At 38.3% G+C, this 20,694-nt stretch overlaps 1 protein-coding gene across 1 annotated transcript; it reads left to right on the plus strand.

Moving 5' to 3' along the window:
• The first annotated feature begins 1,034 nt into the window (after positions 1–1,034).
• On the plus strand, positions 1,035–1,931 carry LOC122731947 (vomeronasal type-1 receptor 1-like). Its single transcript, XM_043972187.1, has one exon. It carries the CDS (start codon positions 1,035–1,037, stop codon positions 1,929–1,931), a length of 897 nt encoding a protein of 298 aa, XP_043828122.1.
• The last annotated feature ends 18,763 nt before the right edge of the window (positions 1,932–20,694 follow it).

The raw sequence follows: 20,694 nt of genomic DNA on the forward strand, positions 1-20,694 counted from the left end.
GCCTTTTGCAGAGGGAGTGACCAGAGAAATCTTAAATCCCCACAGAATGAATAAAATAGAGGAGCAACATTGCTCTGTTCTCATTTAGCCTCTGCCAGAGAAAGATTAGCCTCAGGCTTATTGGGGTGCTAGGGCAAAATCAGGATCTGGAATTTCCTGCTGGAAGGAGAGAAACCCAGGGGAGTCCAGATATCCTGCTTCTCTCTTCATTGCCTTTATCTGTCTGAATGCAGATAAAAGCACACTCTTTTAAAACTTTCTTTTTCTTTTTGGGGGTCTCTTTTCTTTCACAGCATCATCAATATGGAAATGTTTTGTATGATTGCATATGTATAACCCATATTAATTGGCTTATCTTCTCAATGGGGGGGGAAGGAGAGAAGGAGAAGATATGGAACTCGAAAGAATAAGTGTTATAATAGTATTTGCATGTAATTGGAAAAAATAAAATATTTAAAATGAGATTTCTTTACTATCTAGGACATGTCATTTCTTCTAAGGCATTATTGACCATAGTAGTATGCCTAATAGTCACTGGAACCAAATTCACCCATTTCTCTCCATTTGAGTTCACTGACACACAAGATATTGATGTTTAATGTTTCCATCTCACGTTTGATCACATCCAGATTGACTTGGTTCATAGATTTTACATTCCAGGTTCTAATGCAATCTTGAGCTTTGTAAGATCAAACTTTGCTTTTCTTCACCAGACACATCTCCAGGTGAGCTCCATTTTAACTTTGACCCAAAAGCGTCCTTAATATTGGAGCACCTCCTTGTTGTCCTCCTCTTCCCCAGGAGTATGTTGAATATCCCCAGACCTGAGAGATTCAGCTTCTAGTATTGGACTGTGAGCTATTGAAGAGCGAAAATAGTCTTTTGCCTTTCAATGAATCAGCAGAACATGGCATAGGACCTGGCAAATGGCAAGAACTTAATCATTCTTTAGTGACTGGCTTGACAGAATTCCTCATGTTTGTCCACAGGTCACAATAGATGACAGCTTCTCCTCTTCTGAAGACATCTAAGGAATGCTTTCTAACAATGAAATTCTAGGAATACTATACCTGAAACTTACAGGAATGGGAATCCTAGGGAACTGTCTCCTATTTGCATCTAACTTTAACCTCCTTACTGGTAATAGAAGTAAACCCATTAACCTAATTATCATCCATTTGGCTTTTTCTAACATCATATTGCTTCTCTTCAGAGGAATTCCTACCATAGCACGAGTATGGGGGGTCAAATGTTTCCTGGATGGCCTTGGAATTCGCATCATAACTTACCTAGAGTCATTGCCCCGTAGTCTTTCCCTGGGTGTCACCTGCCTCCTGAGTGCTTTCCAAGCAATTATTCTCAGTCCCAATAGTTCAATCTGGGCAGAGCTCAAAACTAGAGCTCCAAAATGCATCACTCCCTGCATTCTTCTTATCTGGATCTTCTATATTCTAGTAAACATAGTTGGGTTTGTATTCCTCACTGGTCCAAAGAATAGCACAGAGAGTAAACATGGATGCAACATGGGATATAGATTTCTGGAACTGTATAACACAGATCATTTAATAATTACAATTACATCATTTTTCCATAATACAATTCTTGTATGTCTCATGGCCTGTTCCAGTAGCTACATGGTCTTTATCCTGTACAGACACAACCACTTATTCAAGCACATTCATAGCACCAACCTCCACCAAAAAACTCCCCATGAAATCAGAGCTACCAAAGCCATTCTGCTTTTAGTAGGTACCTTTGTTTTCTTTAATACACCAAGTTCCATTTTTATTCTTTACACATTTTATTTTAAAGAAGGAAGTGCCTGGGCTATACATGCCTCTGCCCTTCTTTCCCTATGTTACCCAGCAGTCAACCCTTTTCTACTTATCAGCATTGACACCCATATACCCAAGATTTATTGTGTCAGCTGATAGACTGAAAAACTCCTTCCTGTCTGATCAACTTTTACCTCCAGAAACTTAGATAGATTGAATTACAGAGCTTCAAGAAACTTTGTAGTGCACAGAGTTTAACCCCCTTTTCTACAGATGTATGAATCAGAGGCCTCAGATCAGTGAAAAATGAATAAGCCTGCTTTCTCTGACCTTAGTTCTATTTTGGACTTTTATTAAAGGAAAGTTTCCTTAAAAGTTAAAAAAAACTGCTAAAAAATAGCCTAAGGAGCAAATACTCCTCCCAGTTGGATTCCAATAATATCCTGAGATCTGGAAAATAATTTTTATTCTCCTGTTAAGTCCATTTCACTTTTTTTCTCTCTTTTTATCTTGACAGATTTCAAGAAATGCTGACTTTAAGGGATGCCCAATTTAAATAGACAACATGGCTAAAATTATTGGACATAATTGTGGCTTAGTATATACATCATAATTTTCATCTTTAGATAGAGAGTATCTATATAGCTTGATGGAAAGAATGTTTCATTTTTGTCATTTGATATCTAAAAAAATGTGTGAGGTATTTAACGAACTTAACATTTTTTTGGAAAAATATATGTAAAATATTGGAGTGACTTGGGCAAGGGATTAAAAACTATAATCATGATATACTTGATAAATATTCCTATAGGAAATAGTACTTAACCTGGGTTCTGAGAATTTAAGAATTTTTGATGACTGAATTATAATACAATTATAACCTCTTTGTAATCTCTATTTATTTCCATTCATTCACTAAAAACATAATTCTGAGAAGAACTGTGTTTCGATAGACTGCTAAAGGGATACATGAAGTAAAAAAAAAATTCCCATCAATCAAGGAAGATGTTAACATAACCATGGATAAGTTGACTAAATACAGTGATAAGAGTAAGGAGATATCTGGAATCAAATTCAAAATGGTTAATTTTTATTCTTATGTGTGAGCTTTACTGGTTTTGTGAGGAGGTTCAATATCCTTATTAGGAAAATGAGGATCATAATGTCTGCCCAGCCTATCTTTCACCATTGCTGTGAGCTTCATGCAGGCTCTAAGTCTTGAATAGATCCTAAAAGGTTATGTAAACTAAATGAAATCTAAGCAGAAGTGTCATCTACACCATCCTGAAGGTTTGGTATCCTTACATCAGGGTGTCTCCCCACTGTCAACTTCAAGTTCAACTATAATATAAGGCAAGTCCAATCCAGGGTAGAATATTCCAATTCCTTATGGTAAGCTCAGAATGATGCTCTTGATGTATACTTTTTAAAAGTTCACAAATATTTCTTCCAGAATTAAACGCTCTCTCTGTAAGGGGAAGAAAGTAACCCACATTGGGAGCGATTTATAAGTATTTTCCTCCACATTTTCCACTAAGGTAAACTAATTATAAAAATTTCACTGTGAATATTTACACCACAGAGACTCACAAATGCTACAAATGAGGTGTAGATTTATTGTGCTGTTCATCGTCTAAGATGAAGAAAGTGATGGAAAAAATCTTAACAATGCAGACTAAATGTTAGGTTGGGTCATGAGCAAGTCATTGACCATGTACCATCTGACTACAATTCCTATAATCAAAGCAAGTAGTCAGTGGAAGATATGAGCACCTTACAAGGATGTAGGATCTTACTGTTTTCAGTCTACATGTGTGGCCCCTTGATATGGCAAACAACTAGGTAGATTAATACTCAGGTTTGCCATCTGCCTGCTAATGCTTTCATCGTATGATAGGGCTCAACTCACTGAGTATCTTCCTTTTTGGTTTAGAAGAAATTGAAATTCCTCCCCATTGCAAACACATTTTGATGGGGGGGGGGAGGGGATGGTAAGTAGGAGGATTTATTTAGGTTAAAGCTAATGATGCATTTCATGTTTTCCATGTGGAAAGAAAGAGTCACATTGACACCAAAGTATTTTCCCTTGAAGCATGGAGAGGAGATTCTGGGCCTGCTTGAGGCAGTAAACCTGCCCTGTCAGGTCTCTGTTTGTACTGTCAAGGGCACCAAACTGTCAACTCTTCCATATCACAAGGAACTCATCAGGCGGACCTTGATGCTAAATCAGCTGCCAGGTCTATTCATTTGTCAGCCCTAACCCTGCCACCCTTGTACTCTACTGTACCCCAAGGTATTTCCCCTTCCTATACCAATGAGAAGATGAAACAGGCTAAAACTCAAGGGTTTGTTCCCAAGGATATGAGATGGTGGCACTCTCCTTCCTGTTTGTTGCTTTTCCCCAAGAATATGGTGTGGAAATTTGCAATGGGCATTCACAGTCCCAACAAACTGGGAAAGGAAGTTCTAATGACCTTAGTAAAATCTCTCTTCACACACAAGGGCATCTCTAAGACCATCCAGGATGTCTGCATTTCCTATGCCCTCTGCACCTAAACTAATACCACCAGGGTTCTCAAACCCTCCCCTCTCCATAAGCCAATTTAAAGACAAGAGTAACTATCAGGAGAAGATTGGCAGATAAATTTTACTTACCCACCACACTGCAAAATTTGAAGGGTCCTTTTAGTCTCTGTAGATACCTTTACTGGATGGGTAGAAGCCCTTTCCAGCAGAACAGAAAAAGTGCACTATGTAACAAAACCCTTATTCAATGAAATAATTCCTAGGTTTGGCCTTCCCAAATCACTCCAGAGTGAAAATGGTCCTGTTTTCATCTCTCAGATTACTCAGATGATTGACCCTTACCAAACCCTGCAAGGAAGCAAAGATCAATTTGGTCCTTTTACTCTCCATTGAACTCATCCAAATTAGAATGGCTCCTTGAACTAATCGAGGATTAAGTCCCTTTGGACTCCTTTATGAGAGACCTTTTCTCTCCTAAACCCAGAAACACAACCCCTTACTGAGTTTTCTAAACAAGTTGGACGCATTCAACAAGCCCTCAGAGATTATGCCACTCAAGCCCTTCCTAAACCTTTACAGGAAGATTGGCAGGAACCCCAATACCAAGCCCAGCCAGGGGATGTAGTGTTTCTAAAAACTTGGAAAACATAGGGACACAACCAAGTGGGTCCCTGATGGGAGGGTCCCCATCGAGTCATCCTATCAACACCCACAGCTATAAAGCTTAGGGGGCAAAACACATGGACTCATGTTTCTCACATTAAATCCTTTGTCGCCTCAGAATCAAACAGCAGAAAAAAGAAGGGCATATATTCCTATGAATTGGTGGAGGGTCTCAAGTTTCTCCTCTGCTGACAGACACCCTGGAATAATTGTTACTTCTCTTCTTTGGACCATCCTTGTTTTTACTTTTGACCCTTCTGCTCCTTATGTCTATTGTTCCTATACTGCCTGATGCCTCAGGGACTGAACCATCCCCCCAAGGCCGCTCCCCTCCCCATCCTATGTCCTCTCCCATAACTTTGGAATTATGGATTCTCTGCTACCTGGAGTGATAACGTCCTGATTCCATTAGGAGAAGCAGTAGCTAAAGCAAGCCCTTTGGAATAGTGGGTATGTAAGAGACACCCACAGATGGAAGAGAACGCTCAGCACCTAGCTCATAGCCTTAATGACTCCAGGCCATATCCCAAGTCTGTAGGTTCAAGGTTTATTTCCACCCCTGTACTAGCATCCCCAGTGTGGAATACTTTAAATAATGATCCCTGTTTCCTTACTAGTCGTCCTTTTACTCTCACTCAGTTCCACCAGATCTGGCACATGGCTATGAGTCTAATTGAAGGCAGGTGATTGAATGAGGGCTGGAATAATGACCCTTTAATAACCATATATCCTTCTAATCAGACCTATTGGCATCCTGATTTCAACATCCCAAAACCTGGGGATAGTCTGAGGAATTTTAGCCTATAAGGTGTCTCTCCCAATTCTCCAGCCCATGGTCAATATTAAATACCCTATCACAGTCAGGCCTCAGACTTTGTATCCTAGTCTCCTGTGACAATTCTTAATGGGATGATTGGGGTGGGGGTATAAACAGTACTTCATTGTTTAGGTCAACCAAACAATCCATCTTTGCTCCTCCAGGATACAGGTTTATTTGTGGTCATTATACAACACCCCTGTCATCTAGAGCAGAGACACCATTCTTTACATCAGAATGGTCTCCTGAGGAAGCTTTTATGTCTGTGGTCTTAACCACTTCTTGCCTCATCCCCTACATCAATTATGGTCAGTGCACCTTGGGTTTTATAGATCCTTGTATATCCCTATATTAGAACCCGCTGAGCCCTCTCCCTCCTGATGAAAGGCATAAGGCAAAATGGGGGTCTTGGGACAATTTCCTCTCCCAGGTGCATGGCTCTTCCCAGTTTTGCATTTCCCTCACTATTATTTTGTGATTCCCTCCCCTTTCTTTGTTTGGTAAACATACAAATAGACCTGGTCTTCTCTTACCCAGTGAGACAGTTTTCCATGGCAATTCTGTCTCCTGGTTGCATATTCCTCTCTCCTAAGAAATCCCTTTTTATTTTACTAGATTCCTGATGAGCCTCCAATTCTGCATATTAGCTAGCCCCCAGATCCAGGTCAAAAGTCCCCACAACAATAGGCAAGCAAAGGTCTGATTTTTAAATGATATTCACAAGCATTAATCCTTGAAAGGGATGTGACATAATGGATGATAGATAGTCAGAATAAATGAATCAAATGAAATTATTGTTTTAGGTGAGGTAAGACATTGTGGGAAAATGGGTAGTTGTCTCCTCTCAATGAAGATATAACAGTCAGTCATACTCCTCCTGGAACATGATGTCTAGGGTCTTTTTTGATCACGGTTTTCAGGTAGTCCAATAATTTTCAAATTATCTCTCATGGATCTATTTTCCAGTTCAGCTGTTTTTCCAAGAAGATATTTCATATTGTCCTCTTTTTTATGCATTTGGATTTGCTTTATTGTGTCTTAGTTTCTCATAAAATCACTAGCTTCCATTTGTTCAATCCTAATTCTTAGGCAATTATTTTCTTCAGAGAGCTCTTCTCTCTGGCTTTTCAAGCTGTTGACTTTTTTTCATGACATTCCTGCATCACTCTCATTTCTCTTTCCATTTTTGCCGGTACCTCTCTTACTTTATCTTCAAAGTCCTTTTTGAGGACCTCTATAGCCTAAGATCAATTCATATTTTTTTCTTAGAGGCTTTGGATGTAGGAGCCCTGACATTGCTATCCTCTTCTGAGAGTACACCTCAATTTTCCTTGTCATTTAAAAATTTTCTATGGTCCTCATCTTTTTCTGTCTGCTCATCTTGCCCATCTTGTACTTCACTTGAGACTCCTTCTTAACGTGGAACAATGCTTCCACTTTGCACTGTTCCAAGCTTCAGGAGCTCCCGGGTTGTACAGTTTAAGGAGAGGCATGTTATGCACTTGCCTGGCCTGTGCTCTGGTCTAAAAATAACCACAGGCCTACTTGCTCTTCAACTAGAAAACAAGATTTTTGGAGGCACAGTCAGGATTGCTCAGGACCTGGCAGCTTCAACATTAAAGGACCGCAAGGCTTGGAATATGATATTCCAGAAGGCAAAGCAGCTTGGATTGCAGCCAAGAATCTATTACCCAGCAAAAATGTGCATTCTCTTTCAGGAGAAAAGATGGACATTTAATGGCATTGGGGACTTTCAATCTTTCCTGGTGAAAAGACCAGAACTGAATAGAAAATTCGATCTTAACATACATGACACAAGAGAAGTTTAAAAAGGTAAACAGAGGGGGGAAAAAGGTTACTCAGTTAGCTTAAACTGTTTATATCCCTACACGGGAAGATAATACTCATAACTCTTAAGAACTGTAAATGTATTTGTGCAGAGAGAAGGAGTTTACACAGAGGGTATAAATATAAATTGTCTTTGATGTGATGATACTAAAAAAAATTAAGGGGTTAAAAAGGGAGTCTATGGGGAGGAGAGGAAAGGGGAGGTGGAATGGGATGAATTATATCATATGAAGAGGTGAAAAAAAAACTATTACAATAGAGGGAAAGAAAGGAGGGGTGACATTGTCTCAATCCTACTCTCATTAAATTTAATTCAAAGAGGGAATAACATATATGTTCATTGTGATAAAGAAACTTAGCTCATTCTTTAGGGAAGCAAAAGGGGAAGGGAAAGGGGGTACTGATAGAAGAGAGGACAAAAGCAAGAGAGAAAAGGGTAAAGAAAAGAGAGGGGGGTGATGAAAAGGGAGGGCAGATTGGGGGAGGCTGGGGTAAGAAGTAAAACATCAGTGAGGAACAATAGGGTGAAAGAAGGGGGGAAAAGTACAAAGGACATAAATAGAATGGAGGGGAATAGACAGTCAGTAATAATAACTGTGAATGTGAATGGGATAAACTCTGCTATAAAACAGAAGTGAATTGCAGAGTGGATTAAAAACCAGAATCCTACAATATGCTGTTTACAAGAAACACATTTGAAGCAGAGAGATACACAGAGAGTAAAGGTAAAAGGCTGGAGCAGAATGGGTGGAGCTTTCCTTAAAATAATAAATAGTATCTACCTAAAGCCATCAGCAAGTATTATATGCAATGGAGATAAATTAGAGGCCTTCCCAATAAGATCAGGGGTGAAACAGGGATGTCCATTATCACCCCTATTATTTAATATTGTACTAGAAATGTTAGCTTTAGCAATCAGAGAAGAAAAAGGATTTAAAGGAATTAGAATAGGCAAGGAGGAAATAAAACTATAAGTCTAGCCAAAAAATAAATAAGAAAGAAGTGAAAGAGGTGAATAGATTACTAGAAAAGTTAGACATGATAGATGTCTGGAGAAAATTGAATGGGGATAGAAAGGATTATACCTTTCTCTCAGCAGTACATGGCACATTTTCAAAAACTGACCATGTATTAGGGCACAAAAGCATACTTAAAGAATCCTAGAGAATCAACTCAAAAATTAATTGAAACAATTAACAACTTTAGCAAAGTAGCAGGATATAAAATAAATCCACATAAATCATCATCATTTCTATACATGACCAACAAAGTCCAACAGCAAGAGGTAGAAAGAGAAATTGTATTTAAAGTAACAGTAGATAATATAAAATACTTGGGAGTCTACTTGCCAAGACAAACCCAGGAACTCTATGAACACAACTTCCAAACACTCTTCACACAAATCAAATCAGATCTAAATAATTGGAAAGATATCAATTGCTCATGGATAGGCAGAGCTAATATAGTAAAAATGACAATACTACCTCAATTAATTTGCTCATCCAGTGCCATACCAATCAGACTACCAAAAAATTATTTTATAGAGCTAGAGAAAATAATAACAAAATTCATCTAGAAAAACAAAAAATCAAGAATATCCAGGGAAATAATGAAAAAAATTCACAGGAAGGTGGGTTAGTGGTACCAAACCTGGAACTTTACTATAAAGTGGCAGTCATCAAAACTATCTGGTACTTGCTAAGAAATAGAGTGGGGGATCAATGGAATATGCTAGGCACAGGAAACACAGTAGTAAATGACACTAGTAATGTAGTGTTTGATAAACCCAAAGACTCCAGCTTCTGGGATAGGAACTCAGTATTTGACAAAAACTGCTGGGAAAACTGGAAGATAGTATGGCAGAAATTAGGCATAGACCAACATCTTACACCTTATACTAAAATAAGGTCAAAATGGGTACATGATTTAGACATAAGAGGTGATACCATAGGTAAATTAGGAAAGAAAGGAAGAGTCTACCTATCAGATCTTTGGAAAGGAAAACAGTTTGTGACCAAACAAGAGATAGAGTATATTGTAAAATTCAAAATGGATGATTTTGATTACATTAAATTTAAAAAAAAATTGTACAAACAGAAACAATGCATCCAAAATTAGCAGGGAGGCAGAAAGCTGGGAAACAATTTTTGTGGCCAGTACTTCTGATAAAGGCCTCATCTCTAAAATATATAGGGAACTAAATCAAATTTATAAGAATCCAAGTCATTCCCCAATTGAGAAATGGCCAAAGGATATGAACAGGCAGTTTTCTGATGAAGAAACCAAAACTATCTATTCCCATATGAAAAAATGCTCTAAATCTCTAATGATTAGAGAGATGCAAATTAAAACAACTCTGAGGTACCACCTGACACCTATCAGATTGGCTAAAGTGACAAAAAAGGAAAATAATAAATGTTGGAGAAGCTGTGGAAAAATTGGAACACTAATGCATTGTTGGTAGAGCTGTGAATTGATCCAACCATTCTGGAGAGTGATTTGGAATTATGCCCAAAGGGTGATAAAAAAGCTGTGCATACCCTTTGACCCAGCAATACCATTTTTGGGTCTTTTGCCCAAAGAAATCATGGAAAGGGAAAAGGGACCCACATGTACAAAAATATTTATAGCTGCTCTTTATGTTGTGGCAAGGAATTGGACGTTGAGGGGAGGCCCATCAATTGGACAATGGCTGGACAAGTTGTGGTATATGAATACAATGGAATACTATTGTAAGAAACGATGAGCAGGAGGAGTCCAGAGAAACCTGGAGGGTTTTTCGTGGGCTGGTGATGAGTGAGATGAGCAGAACCAGAAGAACACTGTACACAGTATCATCAACATTGAGTGTTGATCTACTGTGATGGACTATATTCTTCTCACCAATGCAATGGTACAGAAGAGATCCAGGGAACTCATGATAGAAGAGGATCTCCAAATCCAGGAAAAAAAAAGAACTGTGGAGTATAGATGCTGAATGAACCATACTAAATCTTTTGTTTTTGGTGCTGATGTTTTTTTTATTTTGAGATTTTTCATCACTGCTCTGATTTTTCTCTTATAACATGACTAAAGCAGAAATATGTTTAATGTTATGATGTGTATATATATATATAACCTATATCACATTACCTGCTGTCTAGGGGAGGGGGGAGGGAGGGGAGGGAGGGAGAAAATCTGAAATTGGAAAGCTTGTATGAACAAAAGTTGAGAACTATCTTTACATGTAATGGGAAAAAATAAAATACTTTATCAATTTTAAAAAAATAAAAATAAAAATAACCCCAGGCCTACTTGTTCTTCAACCAGAAAACAATATTTTTGTTTGTTGGGCTGATCACTCTGGTCCCACCTGGGCCACCATCACTCAAGGCTGCTTCCTGGTTCCCAGCAGGGGGAAAACAACAGAATTTTTCCTCAGAGCCAGCAGAGAACCCTGTAATCTTCCTGCAGACAACCACTCAGCCCTCTCACCAGACTGTGAGCTTGGTTGCAGAAGATGCTGCACTGCAGCTGATTCAGAGGCTACAGAGGTCTCTTTCTCTAATATAGCCTGCCTGGGTCTGGCTCTGTCTAAAATGAATATTTGGATTACATTAAATTAAAAGGGGTTTGCACAAACAAAACAATGAAGTGAAGATTAGAAAGAAAGCAGAATTTTTTTATTTTATTAAGATCTCTTTTCTCAAACCCACAGAGAACTAGAGTCATTGCTAAGAATATGAACCATTTAACAATTGACAAATATCCAAATGTTATAAACAAGCAGTTTTCAGAAGAAATCAAAATGTCTAGTCAGATTTTTTAATGTTATAAGTATTGATTTAAGAGAAAGAGAAATGAAAACAATTCTGAGGGACTACTTCAAACTATCAGATAGCTATTATGACAGAAAAGAAAAATGACAAATGTTGGAGAGGTTGTGTGAAAACTGAGATACTAAAAAACTGTTGATGGAGTTGTGAACTGATCCACCCATTCTGGAGAATAATTTGGAATGGTATCAAAGGAGCTAAGAAACTGTGCAAAATTTTTGATCCAGAAATACCACTACTCATTCAATATACCAAAGAGATAAAACAGTGAAAAGCATATATATGTTCTAAAATATTTATAGCAGCTCTTTTAGTGCTGGTATCATGAAAATTTCTAAGTCTGACAAAGAAAAGAAACAGTAAAGTCTCCAAGCCATATTAAAATAGGTTTATTGAAAGAGGATACCTATCTCATAATAAATCCAGTCTCAGGTCTAGGACCCAAAGACCCTGAGCCTAGGGATTCAGTGGTGTTTATACCAATCTAATAAATCTCAAAAGCACTATACCCTATTCCTTTAAGACCAGCCCCGCCCAGTGCATCTTTAGAAAATTGAAAAAGGTACAGAAAAGAAATACATTGAAACAGGATCATGATCAAACAAAACATAAACAGGAGTTTTAGGAATGTCCCTTCCTGGCTGGCAGGATGTCAGCTCCACATAAATGGGGCACAGCCTAACAATTTTTACAAACATTATCTTTCTACAGTAACATTGTCATGAGTCTTAATGCTGACTGGTTCCTTCAGCTAAGAAGATACTATTTTAGTGTTGTGGATAACCATAATGCTTCTTATTTAAAAAGGATATCACAACACAAAGCTGATACATGACCCATTTGAAAGACTAGGTTGAAATATATCATGTGTAAAGAGAAACAGGTTAGATAACTTAAGAAACTAGAGTATAATTAAACATTTAATCCCCATTTGTCTCATATTATACTGCTTATTACCACAGGTAAATCATTATATCTAAGGGGTGGGGAAAATCTCACTCACACTGGCAAATAATTGGAATTTGAGAGGATGCCATCACTTGGGTAATATGGTTTCATTTAACTATTTCACTATAAGAGATGATGATTGAGATGCTTTCAGAAAAGCTAAAAAGACATGAATTAATATAAAGTGAAGTGAAGAGACCTGGAGAACACTGTACATAGTAGCATCAATACTGTATGATCAGGAAGTGTGAGTGACTTAACCAGTCTCATCAAAAGCAATATCCAAAACAGTTCCAAAGAACTTATGAGGAAAAATGCTATTGACCTCCAGAGAAAGAACTGATGGAGTCTGAATAAGACCAAAGCATACTATATTCAGTTTCTTTATATTCTCTTGGGATTCTGTGTGCCTTTTTTTACAATGTGATCATTAGGGATATATGTTTTCTGTGACCACATATGCATAACCTATATAAATTTGCTTATTTCTCAATGAGTGCAGAGGAAAGGCAGAGACACGATTTGAAACTCAAAATATTTTTAAATGAATGTTAAAAATTGGTTTTATATATAAGTGAAAAAAATTTAAACTAAACAAAGAAATAAAAGAAATGGGCAGGTTATAAAAGGTTTTGAACCCAAACAGAGGCATCAGGAAGCCACTGCAATTTCTGATGTTGGCAGCAGAGAGGAGATTGGACTGTAGGGGAATGTAGAATGTGTTAGAAGAGGAAAAGCTGGGGGCAGCTTGGTGGCACAGTGGATAAAGCACCAGTCCTGGATTCAGGAGGACCTGAGTTCAAATCTGGCCTCAGACACTTGACACTTACTAGCTGTGTGACACTGGGCAAGTCACTTAACGCCCATTGCGTCACAAAAAAACATTTAAAAATTGAAAATAAAAAAGAGGGAAAGCTGTATAGTTGTGAAATGTCAAAGAGGTAGGATTGACTATGTCTTTCCCCACCTCAAAACACTACTATTTCATCCTGTGATCCCCACTAAACATTGTCCTATGATTCTTCTGCTCTTTGTGACTAACTTCCTTAAAAAGGCCATCTACAATGAATGCTTCCACTTTCTCTCATTCTCTTTTTAACCACTTACTGTCTGGATTCTGGTCTTATCTTTCTGCAGAAAATGTTCTTTCTAAAGTTACCAGTGATCTCTTAAGTGATAAACCAATGGCTTTTTCACAATGCTCATTCTTTTTAACCTCTCTGCATTCAGTGACACTGTTGATTTCTACCTTAACCTTGATAGTCCCTTCTCTTTGGGTCTTCAGAAAACAAAGCCCACTTGATTTTAATCCTACCTATCAGTAATTAGTGTCATATCTTTGGAGATTATAATTCATCAATATACCTTGGTTATACTTAGGGATTAGGATCTGGAACAAAAGTTAACTTTCTTTTCTGTCGATCCTGGATTCCCCAGACAAACATTATGACATCTCTGCAGGTGACATGATTATCAGCTCTGAGGGAAATGATCTCAGACATAAGTGCCTTTATAACTGTATCCATAGGCCTCTGTCTCCATCACACTGCTGTGCATGGCCAGGCACACACACACATACATGCACTCTTGCTTCCTGATCACGGCTGTGTTTTACCCACCACCAGGTCAGGAGAAACCAGTTGGGTAAGTGTCTCTTTGTCTTAGCCCCACATTCAAACATTGAGACGATTGGAATAGCTCCTTACTTTTGTGGTCATATGCCAAGGTCCTAGGACTATCGTTTAATATACTGAAGGTGCTTAAATAAATAGGTGTTAATTGGTTGTTTTGTTGATTCAGGGAAAAGGACCCCAATTGCTCTGGGACTATCACTGTAAGACTAGGGATACGGATCTGAGATGGAAAATGAAAATGATATGCAGTTCTATCTTGCTATGGAGAAATGAGAGAGTACCTGCTTGAGAGGCACAGATCAAAGGCTCTCAATCCTACCTGATCTGGGCTCCACATCGGCATGGTCAAGAAAGTGTGTATGAGGGTCAAATGAACTCACAAAGGGTCTGATGCTGAGAAATTTGGGGCTAACAGCAGGCCCATGTGTCTCCGTGCCTGATTCTTGTCAGTTACCCTATGAAGAGATGATGGAAAGAGGAAATTATTCCTCAGTGTTAGCCCAATTGACAGGCAGCATGTTTTTTCATGTGAGTTTTGAGTTGATTAATAAAGGCAATAACCATTATGTTTTTATTGATTCACCACAAGTAAAGCACTGACACTGCATTGTTTTAACAGTTATAACTTATAAAACATCGCAAGAAATATTTTCTAAAACAGACTTGAGGGCTTAGTATTACTCAATAGGAGAATTAAAAATTTCTCAGCATATTATTTCAGATGATATTAAACAAGGAATATTTATCTTTAACAGAAAAAGGCAAGACAAATTTTATTTTTGCAAATTTCTAGAAGGGAGGGGGAAAATATTTATCTTTTGGCTACATTGGGATTCAAACACTGTGGATGAAATAGTTCTTAGAAGATTTGGTCCACATAAAATGTGTATTGATATACCAAAACAACATTGAGTGTTAGATTCAAACCAAAACAACATAAACATTCAGGAAGTGAAAAATTGATGCAATATCAATTGAAAGAAAACATTTTAATGTGACAATTATATGCTCCTAAAATAAGGCTTCTAGAAATATATGATTGATATCTATATAAAAACATGAAGATATTAATAGCCACAAAGTGAAGGAAACCAAAATGTCAAACATTGAATACTCTGCAAACTCATGGTTTATTTTTTATTTATATACTCTGCTCAAAATAACACCCACACCATCTGCAGTAAACTAAATATTTAGACTTAATATCTGTTATATAATATTAGCATAAACTAGCACAACTACAAGTAGCATTTTCTGGCCTTTTGTAGTGGCAGTGACCAGAGAAACCTTAAATCACCATAGAATGAATAAAATAGAGGAGCAACATTGCTCTGTTCTCATCTAGCCTCTGCCAGAGAAAGCAGATTAGCCTCAGGCTTATTGGGGTGCTAGGGCAAAATCAGGATCTGGAATTTCCTGCTGGATGGAGAGAAACCTAGCGGAGTCCAGACATCCTGCTTCTCTCTTCATTGCCTTTATCTATTCCCCATCTTAAGCAAACACATGACCCCAGTAAGCTGACAGTTTTTGTGGTGACCAGACAAGTAGAACAAATTCCTTTGACCAGGCACTGAGTGTTCTCTGTCTATTCATTCCCAGCCTGCCACAAAAGGAAGCACACACAGGTAGAGTAAAAGGTCCCTAACTGTTGAATCTCTGTGCTTTCATTTCTATCTCCTGAATCTCATTCTATGACCCTCTCTCCCTCCCCGTGCCCAGAGCCACACTGATCCTACTTATGTTGAGGAACTGCCATAGACTGAGCTTTAGTGTTTTCCCATATTCAAAAAGAACCAAAAATGTTCCTTACACATGGGCATAAGTACATTATCTTTCTGGGCTCAACTGAAAGCAATGGATATGGGTGCAGCCTGGTGTCGTGCTAGAAAGACTACTTACTTTGGAGTCAGAGAACTAAGGTTCAAACTTGGAATTGGCTATTGACTTCACAAGTGTCCTTGAATAAATCCCCATTCTTTCTTTATTCCCTACATCCATGATTGCACAAGAAGAAAAAAACAGAAAGAAAAAAAAAAGAGGTTGGTACTGCTATACTGAAATGTTCATTCTCCCTCCAGATGCAATGAATCTTTCTCTCCATTGAATAAGCAAAGTTCTGGGTCTTATGATCCTGTATTTTATGCTAAGGCATGGAAGGATACACTGTAATCCATGATACACTCCCAAGTCTTCCTCCCAGGTGAAGTGGAGACCTGGAACATCTATAGGTTTTGTCAAGGTCTGCTTCATGTTCCCAAATGGGTGAGGGAGGAGAGCTGCTTGGAACCTGAAGAAAATGGCTAGCACAGGGGTTTGCTGTGAGGAAAATGTTTCAAAAGAATCATTATACTGTGATTAAGCATATTTTAAAATTAAGTTTCTGAAAAATTCTGGAGTTTTGTACATTTGAGTGCCCAGGGCCGGAAAAAGTGACATTCCAATGCAAAAACAATCAGATTTCCTGGAAAAAGACTAGTAGTGGGGAAGGCCACCGGCCAACAGGCCAGACAGGAATCCTTTCTTACCTACAGCCACCACAGGTAAGCCCTTTCTATGTGCAAAGGAAGGCACCAGGGGATGGGGAAACAAATAGTGTCCATTAAACACATTCCCTGCTCTGTCAGAGCCAGCTACTAGAGGGGAAGCAAAGACATGACCAGACTAAGAACACAATTATTGTTATGCTTTCAAAGGAAGGAAATAGGACCAAGAGACAAGCAAATGCTCAAATGAGTGAAAATCAAGGTGCAAAACTTGGAGAATTCAGTAATAATAAGGAACATTTCGATAAGTCTTTTGTTGTTTCTGTGGCTTTGTGCTTCATTCTCCAAGAGGACCCTGGCATCCCAGGGAAGTCATGACTTGCACTAAATTGGATTTAAGTGATAGAAGGCTATGCTACATCCCCAACCTCACTCTCTTCCACAGAGCCATCTGGGTCCAGGGGCAAGATGTATTTCAGGAAGACTGGGGATGGCCCCAGATGCCTAAGGCACCTGGGGTTAAGTGATTTGCTGAGGATCACACAGAGAGTGTTTGAGGGTGAGATTTGATCTCAAGTTGTCCCAGCTTCTGGGCCAGTGCTCTATCCACTGAGCCGCCTAGATGCCCCAAGTAAGTTTTTTAGTTTTACTAAAAACAAGAAAGTTCAAAACAACCTTATAATGGGCAGATAGTGAGCTTTCTTCTCAGTTTCCGATTGAGCTTATAAGGGGAAAAAATATGTAAAACTTGATATTGGCAAATCTGACAATTTGTAGGGAAAGCCAGCATGTAGGATTTTCTAAAGTGAATATAATCAAATGGGAACCGAACCTTTGCAGGAAACAAGCAATGACTCTGGGATCTTTCAAAATCAAAAATCATAGAATGCTGAGTAAGGCTTGTAGGAAAAAAGGATCAGTTGAGGCTGAGTGGTTTTATGTGAAGATTACAGGAGGAGGGGGCAGAGCAATAATTGTCATATATCAGCCCTGCTCCTTACTCCCAGGATGACCTTAGGCAAGTCACTATCCCTGGAAGGCCTCACTTTACTCTGCTGTAAAATAACTGTCAATGACTAGAATAGAATAAGATCCCTTGTAGATCAAGGTTCCCATTTGCTAAGTTTTCTAAAGATTTGCAAAAAAAAGTTAAGCTGATTTAAGGTCTCTCTTGTTGGAGCACTTTAGTGTGAAAGGTCATGCTGGATAGACATAAATGTGTGAAGCCTGGTCCCCGCTCAATCAGGACTTTATAAACTATGGGTAGAAGCAAGAACAATGTAAGAAGGAAATACTCATGTCCTTGAAATTGGGTTCCCAGATGTGGCACAACACTCCCAAATAATGTGACCATGGCTGAATAGTCAGACCATTCCTCAGCGGCTAGGTGGCACAAGTGACAGAGTGCCAACTTGGAGAGACTAAGGACTCAATTCAAATTCACCTCCAAACACTTAATAGCATTTGACCACCCAGTAAGACATTTAATCTCTCTGCCTTTCTCAGTTTTCTCATCTGTAGAATGGGGAAAATAATAGCACCTAACTCTGAGTGTTGCTGGGAATGAAATATGAGGTGATATTTATAATGGGCCTTGCAAAATTTAAATGCTATGAAAATGGTAGTTTTTCTTTTACAAATTATATCTTTCTTTTAATTCAGACCATCATCACATGGGTTTCTGGAGATACCACATGACACTAAGAATGCTCTTTTAGGGGGCACAGTGGATACAGTACAGGCTCTGGATTCAGGAGGACCTGAGTTCAAATGTGACCTCAGACCCTTGACACTTGCTAGCTATGTTACCCTGAGAAAGTCACTTAACCTCATTGCCCCACCCAAAAAAAAGTCTCATTTAACTTGCTATTCAATGTAGTTTATAAACTTTATAATATTGTAATGATCAAAGAGCTGTGTTGGGGACTTTAGATAATAAAAAACCTAGTCTAGGAGAATTCTTTCCTTTAGGAAATACACTCCTGTCCTTGGAACCTTCCATTAGATTTTAGGATGAAACAGCTTATACAGGGAAAATCTGCCAGAATAGTCAGGGAAGAGATGGATCCTTTTGTCTAGATTGCTGGAGGCAGCTGAGTCTCATGATCAAGTAATGTTCTCAACAGGAGGAGCTAAAGACTTTTTGCCATCCCACTCATTAATATGTCCAGCCCTCACTGATTATTAACCAATTAAAACTGATTTCCATTCTCAGTTATGCCCATTTTCCAAAGACTTTTTCAGTGCTCTACAGGGGGCATCTTTGCTTTACAAGATAAAGCCACTTACCTCACTCTACTCATTACTTGTTAGCCCTTATTAATAAATTGAATATTAATTACCAAGAAATTATGTCTAGCGGACTTTTTACTCACCACATTTCCTAAGAAAATTCAAATGGAAGAGATTCACTTTCCAGGAGAGGTGCTAGTCAACTGTCCAGGTTTGACAGGCATAAAACAATGAGGTCAGCACAACGATGCTGTAGACCTTCAGTTTGGTAGGTCTTCCAATACCTCTCCTCTCCAAATTTTTTTGGAACCTCCCAGGCACTGAGCTAGCTCCCACAATGCATACATCAACCTCATCATCTGTGTGTACTTCCCTGGAAAGTATACAGCCAAGGTAAGTGAATTTGCCCAAAGCATTCACATTTGCTCTATTTGTTATAACCAGTGGTTTTAAGTATGGATTTTATATGCTGCTGGTGAAGAACCTGTATTGTCTTGGTGTTGATTTTCAGGCCAAAATTAGCACAAGGGTCAGAAAATCAACCCATACTATATTGCATCACAGCCTCTGAGGCTACGCTGACTGCACAATCACATGCAAACAAAAAATGGCATGCAAACTGTTCCTCTGATTTAGTCTTGGCTTGTAGCCTTTTCAAGTGAAATAATTTACTGTCAGTGCCTAGCTGATCTTGATGGCATTTTTCTCCTCCTTGAAGACCTGTGACAACATCCATGAAAACACCATCCTAAAAAGCATGGGAGCAAACACACAAGCCTGCTTCACTCCATCAGTGACTAGGAAAACATGAGCACATCATCTACTATCCAGATTTCATGCAGGAATGCCATTGTGAAAAACACCATATGATAATGATGAACTACTCCAAATAACAAAATTTTGCCATAATCTTCCACAAGCCTTCACAACTCACAGTATCGAAGATCTTGTACCGATTGATGAATGTTGTGTACAGACCTCTGTATTTCTCCTAACATTTCTCCTGGAGTTGTGGGGCAGCAAACACAATATTAACCATTCTGTAGCTCATTCGAAGCCACACTGGCTTTTGGGTAGATGAGTATTTTCAAGGATGAAGGTATTAAGGAAGACTCTAGTAAGAATCTTATTTTCAATAATGAAGAGAGGTTCCCCGTGATTGTCACAGGACAATCTATTTCTTTTCCTCTATACAAATGGGAATTGGAAGCATACTTGAGCTCTTAAGGTGATAATCTTCTCTTGCCATATAACCTGGAAGATTTCATTCCCCTTTTGTATGAGCAAAGGTCACCCTGCCTTGTAATATCTAATGAAATAGCATCAGTGCAAGGTATGTTAACAGACCAGGGGAGCCTAATGGCATTCAAAATTTCTTCTTCTGTTGGAAGTTCAATCCACTCAAGAACAGTTAAGATTTCAAGAATTATTTGAAACTGAATCTATAGATATAAAAATATTTATATTTATGTTCATGTAGTACCTATTTTCATCCTGGCAGGCATATTCTCAGGTATTCTATGCTGTCTCTCGTTACATTAAAGAGGGTATTTTTTACAATCCTTTCATGTAGATTTTTGGAGATATATAGAAATGCTAATGATTCATGTGAATTTATTTTATGTCCTGGAACTTTGCTAAAATTATTAATTACTTCAAATCCCTTTTTAATTATACCTCTAGGATTGTCCAAACATAAAATCATGCTATCTGTGAAAAAATAGTTTCATTGCCTCTTTGCCCATTCTGCTCCCTTCAGTTTTTTTCTTCTTTTATTGCTATTACTAGCACATCAATACATATTTCTATTATATTTTTACTGCCAGTATTTCAATTGCTAGCATTACAATATTGAATATATTGTTGATTATCAGCATCCTTGTTTTACTCCTGATCTGACAGGGAAGGCTAAAACTTATCCACATTAATAATAATGTTTGCTTATGATTTGAG

This window comes from Dromiciops gliroides, chromosome 6 (assembly GCF_019393635.1).
Source record: "Dromiciops gliroides isolate mDroGli1 chromosome 6, mDroGli1.pri, whole genome shotgun sequence".
Taxonomy (NCBI): Eukaryota; Metazoa; Chordata; class Mammalia; order Microbiotheria; family Microbiotheriidae; genus Dromiciops; species Dromiciops gliroides.

What these genes read in the sequence shown, in the direction of transcription:
- LOC122731947 (XM_043972187.1), top strand. Translation starts at nt 1,035, where the DNA reads ATGCTTTCTAACAATGAAATTCTAGGAATACTATACCTGAAACTTACA.